Source organism: Rhinolophus hipposideros (genome assembly GCF_964194185.1).
Source record: "Rhinolophus hipposideros genome assembly, chromosome: 11".
NCBI lineage: Eukaryota > Metazoa > Chordata > Mammalia > Chiroptera > Rhinolophidae > Rhinolophus > Rhinolophus hipposideros.
Window position 1 is genome coordinate 36,688,659 of NC_138057.1, and position 12,039 is coordinate 36,700,697.

Consider the following 12,039-nt stretch of genomic DNA (forward strand, 5'->3'; position numbering starts at 1 on the left):
GACAACAGACAGGCTCGCTTAAGGTAAAGATTGACCTTTGCCAAGGAAGCTGGAGGCCTAGGACATGACTACTCACTATGACCCGCTTTTAGTTAGGAATTTTTATGTTCAGACCATCCTGTGTGGTTATTTTCAGTCTCCAAGTTTGTGAGACCTACCCTGCAGGCCTCCCCTGAGCTTGTCAGGTTTAGTGTGTGGCCCCTTTTTTGTCCACATTGGAAAAAAAAGAAGACAAATGTCACACTATTACTGGAACAATTAAAGGACTCCTCCCCCTGATGATGAGAAGAGGAATAATTAACATTACAATCACAAAGCATTTGTGTATGCATGATTTTCATCAGGTTCTCACTATCCTAGAGGTACACATCTCACTTGAACTTCACCTTCTAAACGCAGCACAAAAGTGGAAATTGGATACTGTCAAAATTGCCCTTGAAAGTTCCTTAATTATGCACTGTACAGTATACATAGTTTTCTACATATTGTACCATTTCTATGTCTAACACAGCCAATTTTCCTTTTTGTGTTGAAATCTATAAAATAGATTTAGTAGCTATTTGTATGAAATTTTTTTCATATGTCTATGTGTATATTGCAGTGGTTGGATTGTTTTCAGTTGCTTTGTTTTTTTCTGAGTACACTGAATGATTTCCCACATATTGAATGTATATGTAAGACTCCGCTGTTTTATTATTCCCATTTTGCAGGTAAGGAAATTGATGACGCAGTTCGCGAACGCATGATAAAGTTTTGAGCCCAGGTTATACTTCACAAATCCTGGGTGGGGTCCGTTGTACCACACAGTCACCCAGCATGAGCATCCCACCTGAAGGACATTCGTTAGCAAATAGAACTGCAGGGATTCCAAGAAGTCCCTCATGACTCCTGCCATGGCCACTGGACCAGAGTGGTGGCCTGAGATTTAGACCTATCACACTGCACCTTGATTATGAGAAGTCATTAATGCATTCAGCTCTAGCTGTGTAGATGTGTCCAGCAGTTAACCATGACCTCAAAACCCAGTTCTCTATGTCTGCCTTCATCGAAATGGAAAAGCTTTTTTTGTTGTCATTTTCTGATGCCTTCATGTCTGGCACGCATGAGGCACGCATGAGGCATGCGGAGTTTGACCTTTATGGCAAGGTGGTTTTGTTATTAGTTTCGATTGGTGACTTACTTTTTAAAAATCTGTTTGGAAGTTTATGGCTCTTTTCTGACCCCGTAATAAAGATTTTATCGTTTCCAATGTCTCCTAAAGCAGTTCGAATTGCCTCAATGCAATATTTGAAAAGGATCCTTTCTTCCCCTCCTGTCATCATACTCCAACACCAGCTGGTAAATCTCCCCGAGATCTTTGGCCTGATTGAGTCATAGTCAACAACCCAACCCACATGTGATTTCTGCCATTCTTTGCCTTTTTCTTATTTATTTGTTTGCTTTAACATCTTAGTTAAAAAAGATGTGGAAAGGGAGTGATGTCAGCAGGAATGGTGGATTAAGTACTTCAGAAAATCCTGTCCCCATAAAAGTAATGAAAACACTGGCAACAATTGTTGAAATCAACTTTGTAAGAACTTGAAATTAACCAAAGACTTGCAATATTCCGAAGCATTTATTCAAGAACAAAGACTGAATATCATTAAGAACAGTGATTTCTGTTATTTTAACTTGCCCTATTCCTGTCCTGATCTTTAAATTTATATGGAAATGCAAGGGAACCAGAATAGTCAAAATAATCTCAAAACAGAAGAATGAGGTTGGAGAGCTTCCACTTTCCAATTTCAAAATTCACCACAAAGCTATAGTAGGCAAGACTGTGTGGTGCTCCTATATGGACAAACTTGAGAATTAAAAAATAAATCCCTATATCTATGCTCAGCTGATTTTCAACAAGGGTGCCAAGACAACTTTATGGGCAAAATCTAATTCAAAATAGATCAAAGACCTAAATGTAAGAGCTAAAACTGTAAACTTCTTAGAAGAAAACAGGTATAAACCTTCATGACCTTAAATTAGAAAACGGTTTCTTAGCTATTACACCAAAATCACACATAACCAAAGAAAAGATAGAAAATTGGACTTCAAAATTAAAAACTTTTGTACTTTTTTGTACAACCCAGAGAATGGGAAAAAAAATATTTGCAAGTCATGTATCTCATAAGATCTAGTATTCAAGAATATGTAAGATCTCTTATACCTCAACAACAAAAAGATAAATACCCCAATTTTTAAAACGGGAAAGGACATAAATAGAAATTTCTTCAAAGCAGATGTACAAATGGCCAATAAGCACACACCAAAAAAATGCTCTAATCATTAGTCATTAGAGAAATGCAAATCAAAAGCGCAATTAGGTATCACTTCATACCTAGTAGGATGGCTATAATTTAAAAAACAGATGGACAGTAACAAGTATTGGTGAACATGTAGAGAAATCGGAACCTTCATACATTGCTAGTGGACATGCGAATTCCACTTTAGAAAACAGTTTGGCAGCTCCTCAAAAAGTTAAACACAGGGTTACCGTATGACCTAACAATTCCACTCCTAGACATATTCCTAAGAGAATTGAAACTTATGTCTACATAAAAATTTGTACACGTGTTCATAGTAGCATTATTATAATAGTCAAAAAGTGAAAACAACCCAAATGTCTATCAACTGATGAGTGGATAAATAAAAATAAAATATGGTATATCCATAAAATGGAATATTATTCAGCCTCAATAAAGAATGAAATTCTGATACATGCTACAATATGAAAAACCTTGAAAGCATTATGCTAAGTGAAAGAAACCAGTCACAAAAGGCCACATATTATATGACCCCATTCACATGAAATTCCCAGAATAGACAAACCCATATAGATAGTAAGTACATTTGTGGTTTCCAGAGGTTAGGAGGAGGGTAAAATGAGGAATGACTGCTAATAGGTATGGGATTTTTCTTTTGGAGTGATGGAAGTTTCTAGAAATAGTAGTGGTATTGGTTGCACAATTTTGTGAAGATACTGAAAATCACTGAACTGGATTGAAAGGATTAATTTTATTGTATGTAAATTATGTCCAAGATTAACTTCCACATGTAACTCACATGAGGATGGAATAAATGGAATATTTCACAAAGAAAACTTCATTAACTCACTTTCTCAGTGGTAAAATGATTCTTAACAGAGTAAGAAGAAACCACTCATCAACAATGTTATCAATTTGTTCTAGAATAGCAATATTGGTTTTTAAATATTTTTATTATTATTAATTTTTTTCACTACAGTTGACATTCAATATTATTTTATATTAGTTTCAGGTGTACAGCATAGTGGTTAGACATTTATATAATTTATGCAGTGATTCCCTCCGGTAAGTACCCACCTGGCATTATATACATAGTGGTTACAACATTATTGACTATATTCTCTATGCTGTACTTTACATCCCTTGTGATTGTTTTGTAACTACCAATTTGTGTTTCTTAATCCTTCCACCTTTTTCACCCAGCTCTCCAACCGCCTCCTCTCTGGCAACCATCAGTTTGTTTTCTGTATCTATGAGTCTGTGTCTGTTTTGTTTGTTCATTTACTTTGTTCTTTGGATTCCACATACGAGTGAGATCATCTGGTATCTGTCTTTCTCAGTCTGACTTATGTCACTGAGCATAAGCCCCTGTCGGTCCATCCATGTTGTCACATAGAATAGCAATTTTGTTAGTGACAGTCCAGGGTAAGGCACCATCCCTGATATCACGTTTCCCCGAAAATAAGACCTAGCCAGACAATCAGCTCTAATGTGTCTTTTGGAGCAAAAATTAATATAAAACCCGGTATTATATTATTATTATATTATATCATATCATATCATATCATATCATATCATATCATATTATATTAAAGACCCGGTCTTATTTTACTATAAGACCGGGTCTTATGTTAATTTTTGCTCCAAAAGATGCATTAGAGCTGATTGTCTGGCTAGGTCTTATTTTCAGGGAAACATGGTATCAGTATCTTCCTCATTCTTTCATTTCCTAAAACTTATTTAAAGTATGCCATGTTCCTTCTAGTTCAGTTTAGCTCTAACATGACCACAAAAAATACTCTAACACTGAAGCCACAGCAAGGATAACAATTTCAACTCAAGTGCCAAATCAGATTCTTAGTAATGGCTACAAGGAATGTTGTGTTTGGAAGGATTCTGAGGCTATATCCAGGCTGAACAGGAAAAAAAAAGTAGTGATTAATTGAGAAAAATCTGTCTTGAGTTTGGCAGTAGTAGTAGAGGTGAGTACCACCTGGACTAGTTATTCGATCTGGGAAAATGCATTATTCTGCTGAGTGGATGCAAAAACAGTTGGGTTGATAAATCTTTGGAGGGATCATAATGCAGCCAATGGGCCCATTCACACAGCATGACCTAAAAATGAGTTTGAGGCCTGTAATTTACATGCAAAAATACCCAAATTTTGGAATAGTCAACATTTATGGCTCAGATGTCAAAATCACTCAGTAAATAGTGATTTATAAGATCATACTTTTCATACTGTATAAGATCGAAGTATTTTAAACAATGCATTTTATATAGTGTGCACTGTCAAATGTTCATAACGGGAGCGTTAGCATATCCTTATAATAACATCTGACGTAGTGAGAGAAAATGTCAAGAGAGATTTATTTTATTACATTCATTGAAAAAAAATCAAGATAATCACCAGTAGATGAACTCTATGAGGCTGCTATACCCCACATTAACTAAGTTTGAGTTTTACCTCCAAAGAGAACTCTTCCCTCCTTTACTTCCTACAGTAGCCTGCTCTTTCTTTGCTAGATAAGAGGTGTCTGAAGAATGAGTCCTATTTCTCTGTCACATGTGGCAAAACAATGGTTCTCAAATTGTGATCCCTGGGCCAGCGGCATCAACATCACCTAGGACTTCTCAGAAATACAATCTCTTAGAAATGCAGCATCACCCAAGACCTGCTGGATCTGAAACTCTAGGAGTGTGCCCAGCAAATCTGTGTTGGAACAAGCCCTCCAGGTGACTCTGGGCTCAAGTTTGAGGGCCTTTGCTGTGACTTGTTCTCTTCTAGAGTGAGAAAGGAAGGAGGGAATAGGAGAACAAGAGAAGATGGGGAAGTGCCCAGGGTGACATGGGCCTCGGATGGCAGCAAAGCTGGCGTGGGATGTGAATCTCCATAGGACCCAGTGGGGACTCTCTTTGTTTATTTCCTCTTTTATACGAACTCTCTGGTTCCTCAGAAAAGGTTTAAAGTGTTCTCAGGATCTCCTCGAGTCCTCATATTCACCCCACCCAACTACCAGCTGTTTAGAGTCCTTTCTTTTGAGGCCAATGCAGAGAGTAGGGAAAGGAAGATAGCGCTCAGACATTCCTCATGTCACAGTGAAGCAGCATTTTTACTCAAAAACGGGTTGGCATCCAGATGCCTGGCTTAGTATGTCAAAACCCAACAGCCCCCAACACTAGTAAATAAATGTGTGTGAAGTACTTAAAACAGTGTCTAGTTCACAGTGAGTGTTCACTGTATGCAGAAGGCAACAGTGTTGGTGGCGATTGCTGCGAGGGCCAGATTTCTCCATGGAGGTGCCTAGATTGGTATCTTGAAGCAATTGCTATTTGTACCCAGCTGGTGGTTGCTACGTTAAGAAGACTGCCAGCTGGACATAGCTCTTGATCTTGAAACACTTCGCAGGCAAGTGAGGCTCCCTGAGGGCAATGCCCTCACTGTGCGCCAACTGTTAGGATGGTCATCAGTTGAGCTGCTGCTTGCCTGACAGTACTTGTCACAGAGACAAAAATTCTGGCTGATCAGCATTTGGGAGGAGAGGCTGAAGTACATCAAGCAAACAGGCATTTCAGGGCCTTTCTAGTAAGAGTTTAGTGTTGGGGAGCCCAAAATCCAAGGGGTGGAGTGGGTGGTCACATGATGAGAGACAGCAGGTTAGATGCTGGCCACTAAATGTGTGAACCTCTGAGTAAGCATGATAGTTGCAGGCCAGCAAGGCAATGGATCCCTGGGAAACACAGGCAGATCAGATCACTATTATAGGAAGCTGATGGCCAGAGTTGGATTTGAAAGACTCAAGTTAAAGTTCTTGGTTCCATCTTTCCCCCCTGCCCCATAAAAATGCTGTTCTAAATTCTGATGTAGCCAAGAGAGCACCATTTGTCAATATTAGGAAGATGGGGAGAGGGGGCAGGAGGAGGGAAGAGAGCTGGAGAGAGGGAAAGGGGAAGAGGGTGGAGCAGGATGGGGAGGAGGGAAGGAGAAGACAAAAAGAAGAGGAGAGGGAAAGAAGAAGGAGAAGGGAGTGAGAAAGGGAAGTGAGAAAGGGGTGGAGGAGAAGGAAATGATGATTGACAGTCCCAGAGTCCCCATGCTTTCCAAGCCCAGCCCGATGTGTTTTGTATATGCTTTCTCATTTAGTTATCGGAACTATGAGATTTGGTCATGGAAGAGTCTAGAGACTCTAAAGAGAATCTTATTCCTAATGAAAAAAAAAAAGTTTACAATGAGCTTTTTCTACTTAGGCCCCAAGATCTGAGGAAACCAAATCGACTGAATCTATTGTAATGAAGCAAGTTAAATGCAGATTGAATCATTAGGTATGAGGGGAGCTATGGAAGAAGAAGATTGAGTTCACTCCAATCTTACATATTTCCCCTACTCACGCGTTCCTCTAGATTCTGAAGTCCCTTAGCCTGAGTTCTCAAATTCACATGCATATGGGGACCAGGAAGATGAATGAAGTGTGCTAAGTGGGTCTGGTATAACAGGACACAGACATTTGGCTTCTGTGTCAGGAGATACTTAAAGGAGTAGTAGAGATTATGGCAAAATGGAGCTCACATATCACCCTCTGAAGAGGCAGCACTCTTCAGCTCTACCCCATTGTTGTCGTGTGTTAAGTGGCCTCAGTGTTGCTGGACCTTCTAGTTTTTCACACGAAGGGAGAAATCCAGCAATCAGACAACATTTGGGGGACTAATAAAATGCATTTGTAGGCCGTACCTGCCCTCAGATTGACTGGACCGCAGTTGTGTATTTTCCCGAGTTGCCAACAGAAGTTTGATCCCCTCCCTGTGTTATTTTCTCTTTCCAGGCCATTACATTTACGTGGACTCCTCCTTTGCTAAACAGGGGGAGAAAGCTGTGTTGCTAAGTTCTGACTTACAGGCTGAGGAGTGGAGCTGCCTCCGACTGGTCTACCAGATAACCTCGTCTTCTGGGTCTGCATCAGATTCCAGCCGACTGAACCTCTACTTGAGATTTGAAGACGAAAGCTTTGATCGCTTGCTTTGGACAGCTAAGGAACCTTCGGACAGCTGGCTCATAGCCAGTCTGGATTTGAAAAACACTTCCAAGAAATTCAAGGCAGGTGAAATTTTGGAGGGAGGTGCAGGGTTTATCCGTGGCTTTATGCTGTTCTGAGGTCTTCTGGAAGCTTCCGCCATTGAAATTAGTTATCTCCTGTGTTAGGGTGTGATTTTTTTTATAGGAGCTGCATCAGAGAAGAATATTAGTAATGGAAATTAATATGTTGTTTGTTTCTTAAAAGAGCTTCCTTCCAGATTTCTTTCCTGTCTATTTAAATGGGACTTCAGTACAAATCTAAATGGGGCCTAAACCAACCTCTTCAATGGAAATTTATTTTCCAATGGGTGTTAAGGAAGTATTCTCATTTTTTATAATTTTGTTTCATCCTTCTAAGTTGTGTGTGGTATATGTTTATGTTATCTTCCTAATGGTTTGTTTGCTACAACTTTTAAACAAAACATTAACCATAATAAAAGGAAAAAGGAAAAGTACTTTCCTACTTTGAAAGAGGAAAGCTATTGAAAGGACATGCTCTGATTCTTTTTCCAAGGTGGAAGTTGTTCCACCGGAAATGGTGGAAAAGGAAGGTAGAGTATGTAAGATAAAGTTGGATGTGGATTGGAGTAGGGAAAGTGGATGGAATTGGGACTCATTGACCATAAAGTGTGATATTTAGGGAGACCATGTCATCAATGACAAAATGGAGCCTTCATGAATATGTTGTCCATTCCTAACCCCCTTCCAATTTCCTATCCCATCCCACTTCTTCGAAAGTTTTGAAATCTCCTCCGTCCCTGTCTGCTTGTAGTTCCTCCCCATCCGGCAGCTCAAGGGAAGGTGCATTGAGAGTCTGAGTTCCCTATTTCACACATCCTCCAAATAGCATATCATAGCCTAAGTCTACCAACACGGTTGCAACATATTGGGCTAAAATCACCTAAAGGAAAGTGAGTGCTTTCAGAAACAGAACCAAGTATGAACGACAACAGTGCTTGAAACCAGCCACATCAATTGTCACGCTTCTATCTGTTCCTTGTGTGAAATTTTCAAAATTGTCAGCATTATAGATACTAGGAGTTAGTTTATTTCGGAGCCTCCTCCATCTCCTGTGGAGGTCTCCCACCACTAGTCAGATTATGCACCCTGTCTCCTCCTCCACGGGGTTTCTCACCCCTGAAGCTCCTGGCTTCTGTTCCTGATCATTGTCAGGATGAATTCCCCCAGAGGCACAAGCTCTCCTCTCCACCCACAAGCACTGGAAAAGGTGGTGTTTGGGGTAACAGTGGAAGGCACCTGACTCTGAGCTTTTATTGGACAGCTTACTCACCTCAAAGTTCTGGGTATATATCTACACGCGTAAACACACACACACACACTTTTATAAAGTCCGTCAGGAGATTGATATCCAATAGCAATTGGCTGAGACAAACAATCTCATTTTGCCTTCAATTGCTGAACAGCTTCTGACTAATAGCTGAAATATTGAAGCAAGAAAACATGTTTTGGAGTCTCACTCCCTTTTTTCCCATGTGTTGTGCAGATTTTAATAGAAGGTGTGCTAGGACGGGGAAACACAACCAGCCTTGCACTCTTTGAAATCAAGATGACAACGGGCTACTGTATTGGTAAGTGGGTTTCATTTTCAATGTATCAGAACATGAATCTTTTTCTAAAATCCACTGTTGCCAGGGGTAATTGAATCAATCCTAAAGTATTTTATAGATGCACTGTATTATGCATAGTAGTTAAAATTCTTTGCTAGGTTCAGTTGAATGACGTATTTTTGTTTCTGTCTTAAGCATGGGAAGGCTAATTAGAGTTTGCCTGGACTGGCTGGATTAATGAAAGAAAAGTAGATGCAGCAACGGTAACCTAAGCTGCTGCCTTAACCTCCGCATAAAAGTAATTTCCAGTTTGCTATGAACTCAGCTTTTCGTAGCATTTTCCAGAAAAGCAGGCATCGTATTACCTCCTTTCCTCACTTTACTTCATTTCTCTCTTGCACCTCATTGCCTCTGTCTTTATATTCATAGTTGTCACTTAGATTTCACTTGAGCAGGGTTAGTTAGGTGCCTCTTATGTGCCAGCTTCTGAGGTGGCATAAGGAAAAGACATAGTGCATGTCCTGTGGCCACTCACCTTCTACTTGTCTACCCCAAAACTATTTATATATATGATGAATATTGCCAGAGAAGGACAAGCCGTATTGTGGAGGTGCAGCAGGGAGGTGGGGAGATCGGAAAGGACTGAATTCAGGAGATGCATTTGAGCTGGCATTTCAAGGAGAAGAATTTAGTCAAGTAATGGTGCTGGGTAGGAAGTCTCCAGTGGAGAGAAAGCACAGAACAAGCTCAAGCAAAGGCTGGAAGCTGAGTGGGGCGTTTGAAGTAAGAGGCAGGACAGGTAAGGGAGTTTGTTACAGAAGATTCTGGATCCAGGCTGTGGAGCTTGGGTTAATGAATTACAGGGCTGGGAAGTCCTACAAGTCAGTCAGCGGGGGAGGGGTTCACAGCTGTGGTGTGCAGATGATGACTCTGGCTGCCACGTAGAAAATGACTTAGAAACAAGGAAAATGCTTAAGAGGTAGGAAACTCCCTAGAAAGTGGTTGTGACCTTACAGGGACATAATGAGGGTCTAAAATTGGGGTTGGCAACGGAGTAGGAAAAAAGCAGAAGATTTGACAGATTTTTCAGCACTGACAGTATTTGGAGATTGAATGGCTATGGAGAGGAAGAGGGTGTCAAAGATGATTCTGAACACCAAAGAGCCTTTGCTGATTCCTGGAGTCTCACGTCTCTGTTTTGGCCTTGCAATGATGACGCCAATGCAAGGGAAAGAAAACAGCCGGAGAATGTGACCATTTTCTGAAGATACAGTGAGTTTGGGCCCCCTTCCTTGAACCTCCCTGTAGCTCCCACACGTCTGTTGTCTGGGTCTTACACAACCGACTAGTCAGACACATGGAGTACAGCACCACCTGCTGGCTCACTCAACCCTCGGGGCTTCAGTCAACCCAGGGAGCCTGTAAAATGGGGATAAATCTCATCCTTCAGAGGATTATTGTGGGGACTAATGAGGTCATGGACATATAGGCAATTCATGCGGTGCTGGACACTCAAGAAATGTTAATTTGCTTTCTTCAAGTCACTTGCTGGCTTCTGGTTTGTTTAAAAAAACAGGAGTGCCAATGCTTTTATCTTATGAAACTTATCCTGACACTCTCACTTCTCCTTCCTTTCTATGACTATTTGCTTCTCTCAGTTCCTTATCTATAAAATGAGGTTAATAATAGTACTTACCTATGGGGTTGTTCTAAGGATTAAATAAGTTAATTTATAGAAAGTGCTTAGAAAAGTGCCTGGCACATTGAGGGATATATTGCTTTTCATTTTACTCTGTGGCAGTCTTTGGCACTGAATGTTGAGCATTGGTTAGCACACGCTGCAGTGGCAAAGTTGTAAATGAAAATCATAAAATTTTTCAATGCTTGCTAATGTAAAAACACATCGATAACTCTATTCAACCTGAGTTGAATAGAGTTGAATATGCATTCAACCTGAGTAATCTGAGGAAAGTTCAATAAGGAACTACAAAGGTGTGAGTGGGTAAAGGAAACCAATGAGGGATAATGTAATCCAGGACTAGTACCAGTGATAACTCATGAGCTGGTACCATCTTTAGATCTGAAGGAGCAAGGGAGGAGGGTTATGAGAATCTGGAGACAGTAGCTGTGTGGTAAGAGCTTCTTGACAAAAGCTGTGCCGTCAGTAGGGGGACACAGCCAACTCATGGTGACCTGGCAGAGAGGGTGCTGGGGGAATAAACACTGCCAACCTCATTCTCCTTCCACTTTCCATTGGTCAAATCCAACAGGAAGCCAGAAGGCAAGGGGGCCCATTGATACAGTCTATATAGGCCAACCTCTGGAGGACAGAGCAGGGTGAAAAAAGGTGGAGTGGATGTGGAGGGGCCGACGGGAGGTGGCAGCACAATCACACTTCATGTTTTTAATTGATGATTATGGGGGACAGTGGACACACTGGCCTGTGAGTGTTTTGTTTGTACGAAAGGCGTCTGTTGGCTAGGAACAATTTATCCATGCAAGCATGTCAATGCCCTAAAAAAGGGCAGGGGAAGGGGCCTGATTTCTGCTGTCTACTCAGTAGCTGCAGAAGGATGCAGAGCTTAGGATATGCCTGCGCTGCCTGGTCTAACTGAGTTCTTGTTTATAAGAAAAGCAGGCGTTAGCATTAGCAAGCACACCCCTTAGCTCTGGGTATTTTGTCCACCATCAGGAGAGAAGCAGATGGAAGAATGGGCTACCAGGTGCAAGAGAAGTGGAGGATAAAATTTCTGGAGCTAAGAGCATAGCCCTAAACAGTGCTTTGTAGCAGAGATGGATGATAAAAATGGCTGGCGTGTACCAAGCACCAAATGTTTGCATGTCATTGTGTTCGGATCTGTCCATACCACCAACAATCCTATGAGGTGGGAACATTGCCCCCATTTCACATATGAAGAAACAGAGGCTGAGAGAGGTAATGAGTCACTCCCTGCACGTAAGATGGCTAGTAAGTGGAAGGGCCACAATCCAAAGGGTCAATGATGAATTACAATCTCTGTTCATTACAGAATCTCTCTCTCTTCTTGATTGTGAAGGAGCCCTGGTACAAAGGTTCCAGTATGCAAAGGGAGTGAGAAACGTA

At 41.0% G+C, this 12,039-nt stretch overlaps 1 protein-coding gene across 2 annotated transcripts in view; it reads left to right on the forward strand.

Annotated features, from left to right (window-relative positions):
• Positions 1-12,039, forward strand: part of MAMDC2 (MAM domain containing 2) — a 128,897-nt gene that overhangs the window by 56,523 nt on the left and 60,335 nt on the right. For both annotated transcript variants that reach the window (XM_081065259.1, XM_081065260.1), the window contains exons 3-4: positions 7,118-7,389; positions 8,873-8,957. In XM_081065259.1, coding sequence (XP_080921385.1) covers positions 7,118-7,389; positions 8,873-8,957 — 357 coding nt within the window. The remainder of the gene's footprint in view (positions 1-7,117; positions 7,390-8,872; positions 8,958-12,039) is intronic.